Below are 4,108 nucleotides of genomic sequence, written 5' to 3'. Positions count from 1 at the left end.
AATAAAAAAAAAAAAAAAAAAAAAAAAAAAAGTTTTGCGACTTTGTACTCATCTAATCTCGCCAGTGAACGCCTAGGTGTGTTTGATCAGAAGTCCCGCCCCTCTCGGGTTCCCCTCCCATTTAACTGGTTTGAGTGGCACGTAAGAGCCCCGCCCCTATCTCGTTCCCCTCTCGTTAAACCTGTTTGATTGGCAGGCGGAAGCCCCACCCCATCCTCCGTTCCCCTCCCGCCGCTGGGCTTTGATTGGCAGATGATAGCAGCTGCGGAGTTGAGAAGTCATGGCGGAGCTCCGCCGCGCCTCAGATCGCTGGATTTACGGAGATAATTTGTGATAAACTGTCAAACTTTATAACAAATCTAAAATGACCGAAAGCGAGGCAAAGTTGCGAGCGGCGACGGACCAGCGTAAAACGACCTGAAACCGAGAGCTGGCAAAGATGTGAGACTCTCTGGAGCCGAAGAAGAAGAAGAAGAAGAAAAAAACCGTTGGAGTCTCCCAAAGTCGCAAACATGGCTTCTCGTTTCTTTCAATTTCACACAGAACACTCTTTAACCGGAGCTTCGTTGTTTTCAGCGCTTTGTGTCGCTCTGTGATGGATCCCAAGCACAAAGAGTTGTTAGAGCAGTGCCAGCAAAAGTTGTCGGAGTCCGTCACAGATGTGGATGTGGTTGTGGAGCTGCTGGCCCAGTCAGGCAGCCTGAGCCCGGCTGAGAGAGCAGAGCTGGACGCGGACTGCTCCGGCAGCGCCGCGAAGCTCCGTCTGCTCCTCAGGACGCTGCTGGAGAAGAAGGACGGGGACCAGCTCCAGGAGTTCTGCTGGGCTCTGGAGAAAACCCAGCCGGTGCTGCTCGGCGCTCTGCTGCCTGTGGAGAACCACCACAACACGGGTAAAACCTCCACCGAGCCTCGGCTGATCGTGAGGGAAAACCTTCAGAACGTTAGCAAAGTTTACTAGTCAAACCTTGTTAGCTTAGCTTAGATGTTTGTCGGTCCAGCAGTAAGTTAGAGAGAAGTGTCCTTTAAGCTGGGTTCTGACAGGACCAACGATACACTGTAAACAATAGGCTAAATTAATCCATAATATTCATACGAGCTATTTTCAACATATGTAGAAGCAGTATAAGGGATATCAACGCATATATGCCTAAAATAATATATGACACACATGTATATTGAATAGTTGATAACTTTTTATCTGTCTGTCTGTCTGTCTGTCTATCTGAATGAATATATTCCACACATGTATTTTGAATATTATTCACTTTTGAATATTAATAGCTTTTATTTCGAATTTTTAATAACTTTTCATCTATCTATCTATCTATCTATCTATCTATCTATCTATCATAAGTGAATTAATATATTCCACACATGTATTTTGAATATTAATAGCGTTTATTTAGAATTTTTAATAACTTTGATTTGAATCTGTCTGTCTGTCTGTCTTTCTGTCTGCTTATCCATCCATCTATCTGAAGCTCATATGAATGTAATATGTCACACATGTAATTTGAATTTTTCCATGTTAATAATTATCATATCTATATTTCTGTCTGTCTATCATTCTGTCTATATGAATCTGTAAATTTGTTTTTATTTTTTTCAGGTGCTTTAATTTTTTGCAGTACTCTTCAATTTTTAAGTGCAAACAAATGTTTTTAGAAAAAATGTTTCTAGATATATATAAAGTCATAAAAACTGCATGCATAATAAACAACTATGCATGAATTTGTTAATAATATTGTTTAAAACAGTTCAACATGTCAAATAGGGTTGTAGCCACATGTAATGTTTGGGATTATGTGTTGTATATAATACTTAGTTGACTATGACAGAAGCATTCATTCTTTGAATAGAGCGGTTTGGCGTGTGTCTTGTGGTCTGTGATGCGCTGGATGTGGTCAGACAGATGCTGAGATGTTCAGCTGATGTGTTTCCTTCTAGAAAACACAGACCCGCTGGTGCGTAAAGCTTTATAAAGCTGCGACTGACCTGTTGTGTAAATCTGCCGCGTGAAACATCGTACAGTAAATGTGTTACAGATGTTTCAAAGATTCCTGCGGCCAGAAAAACTCATCAGACGTGCAGGGATTTAGCCGTAAGCCAGAAATAGCTGCTGACTATAAAATAATGCAGCTTAAAGCTGGATCAAATTACATTACCTAGAAAGCCATTAAACCCATGTTACAGGAATCTGATTGGACGACATAGAAACACATGTGAGTAATATTGCACCAGTGCGGCCGCTCCAGACAGACTGAAAGAAAGTCATTTAGAGTCTGTTAAATGGAGCGTCGCCGATCAACTGGACAACTTAGAGATCTATGATGGTCGTCAGTATAAACCTCAGTGGGGGTCTGTTTAGCTTAATTTATCAGTCTCTGATCATTTCCACTCTCACTGATGTGTCCCGTCGCTCTGGGCTGTATCAACTGTGCTTCAATCAATTTAAAAAAAATAGGGTCCCGAGTGATTGTGTCCATAGTAGGCCAGCTGACTGCCTCAATTATATAAAAGCGCTATAGAGTGCAACTGCCATGCTCCAGAAGGAAAATCCCATTGATTTTTTAGCAGTAAAGACCTTTCAAAACAGAACCTGACAAGAGATCTTAGTCAGGTTTTTAAAAAACATGTTTAGAAGAATAGAACACCCAAAAATGAAAATGTGTAAAAAATGTGCTCACCCTCAAGCCATCCAAGATGAGTTTGTTTCTTCATCAGATTTGGAGAAATGTGTCATTGCATCAGTGTCTCAGCAATGGATGCTCTGCAGTGAATGGGTGCCGTCAGAATGAGAGTCCAAACAGCTGATAAAAACATCACAATAATCCACACCACTCCAGTCCATCAATTTTATTTTTTTTTTAATTCAATTATATTTTTTTAACTCATATTTGTTTAGAGCTGTTTTGGCTTGTAAACTGTGCTTGATCTGTGCAGATTTCTCTCCTGATTCAAACCAGACCACTTTTTCACTGGAAAAAGCAATATTATGGATAGAGGACTTAACTTTAACTTAGAGTTAAAATGCATGCATCAGTTTCACAAGATGTTAGCTGATGGACTGGAGTGGTGTGGATTACTTGTGGATTATTGTGATGTTTTTATCAGCTGTTTGGACTCTCATTCTGACGGCACCCATTCACTGCAGAGCATCCATTGCTGAGACACTGATGCAATGCTACATTTCTCCAAATATTTTTTTCATGAAGAAACAAACTCTTTTCCTTGTTCTTCAGCATTGGTAATGCTGTGGTACTTCTAAACTCCAGTCATATCAGTGAATTAGTCTCGGGCTGATGAAGATGACCTGTAATGAAGCCCCATGTGGAAGCAGAGTTTAGAGTTGGTCTGGAGAGATGAGCCGTCATGGCTCTGTCCAGTCACTGATATAGAGGGGTCAGTTTCTCAGGGCTGTGAGTAATGAAGGACACAGAATTTCTACCCAGCATGCCGTCTGGCACACACAGAGAGGGCTCAACAGATCGAGCGCCTTTCTCTGTCAGGTCCAAGTTTCCGTTGTCCAGCTCACAGCTGTGTGAGTGGGAGAGAATTAAATAGAAGTCCAGTTTATGGTCCGTAGTACTTTGCCAAGCTTCATGCACTCGTTTAAATGTCAGACAGGACACACACACACACACACACACACAACCTCCTGTCCTTGCACACCAGAATGATGGTTTTCTATTATAGTCAGAATATTTACAGTCTTTATTGACTTGTTCTCTGCATTGTTTTGGTTGTTAAACATTGCAGCTGAAGAATATTTTATTTTAAAAGTCACAAGGTGAATGAACCGCTTTCCATTATCATGGCTGATGGCTTAAAGGAATGATTTAAAGGAACATTCCACTATTTTTGAACATAGGCTCATTACGCCGGAATGAGAGTACAGTTCCTAGCCATATCGGCATAGAAAATCGCAACTTTTCATTTTGCGTCGGTCTTAGTACACGATGCAAGTACAGAAGAGTCAAGTTTTAAATAGGAAAAATATAGAAACTCTTTGGTAATTTTTGAGCGAGATGCTAAAGGTCTAATCAGATTCAATGATCTATGCTAAGCTACAGCTAAAAGTGCTACCGCCAGACCCGGAGATCGGCTG

The 4,108-nt window shown here is 41.0% G+C and overlaps 1 protein-coding gene across 1 annotated transcript in view; it reads left to right on the top strand.

Annotated features, from left to right (window-relative positions):
• Positions 1-237: 237 nt before the first annotated feature.
• The window catches only part of dlg5b.1 (discs, large homolog 5b (Drosophila), tandem duplicate 1), a 46,506-nt gene continuing 42,635 nt past the window's right edge, over positions 238-4,108 (top strand). The window contains exon 1 of the mRNA XM_016448656.1: positions 238-890. Coding sequence (XP_016304142.1) covers positions 596-890 — 295 coding nt within the window. The 5' untranslated portion in view covers positions 238-595. The remainder of the gene's footprint in view (positions 891-4,108) is intronic.

This window comes from Sinocyclocheilus anshuiensis, unplaced genomic scaffold (assembly GCF_001515605.1).
Source record: "Sinocyclocheilus anshuiensis isolate Anshui unplaced genomic scaffold, SAMN03320099.WGS_v1.1 scaffold75, whole genome shotgun sequence".
Taxonomy (NCBI): Eukaryota; Metazoa; Chordata; class Actinopteri; order Cypriniformes; family Cyprinidae; genus Sinocyclocheilus; species Sinocyclocheilus anshuiensis.
This window is presented reverse-complemented; position numbering and strand designations above follow the sequence as displayed.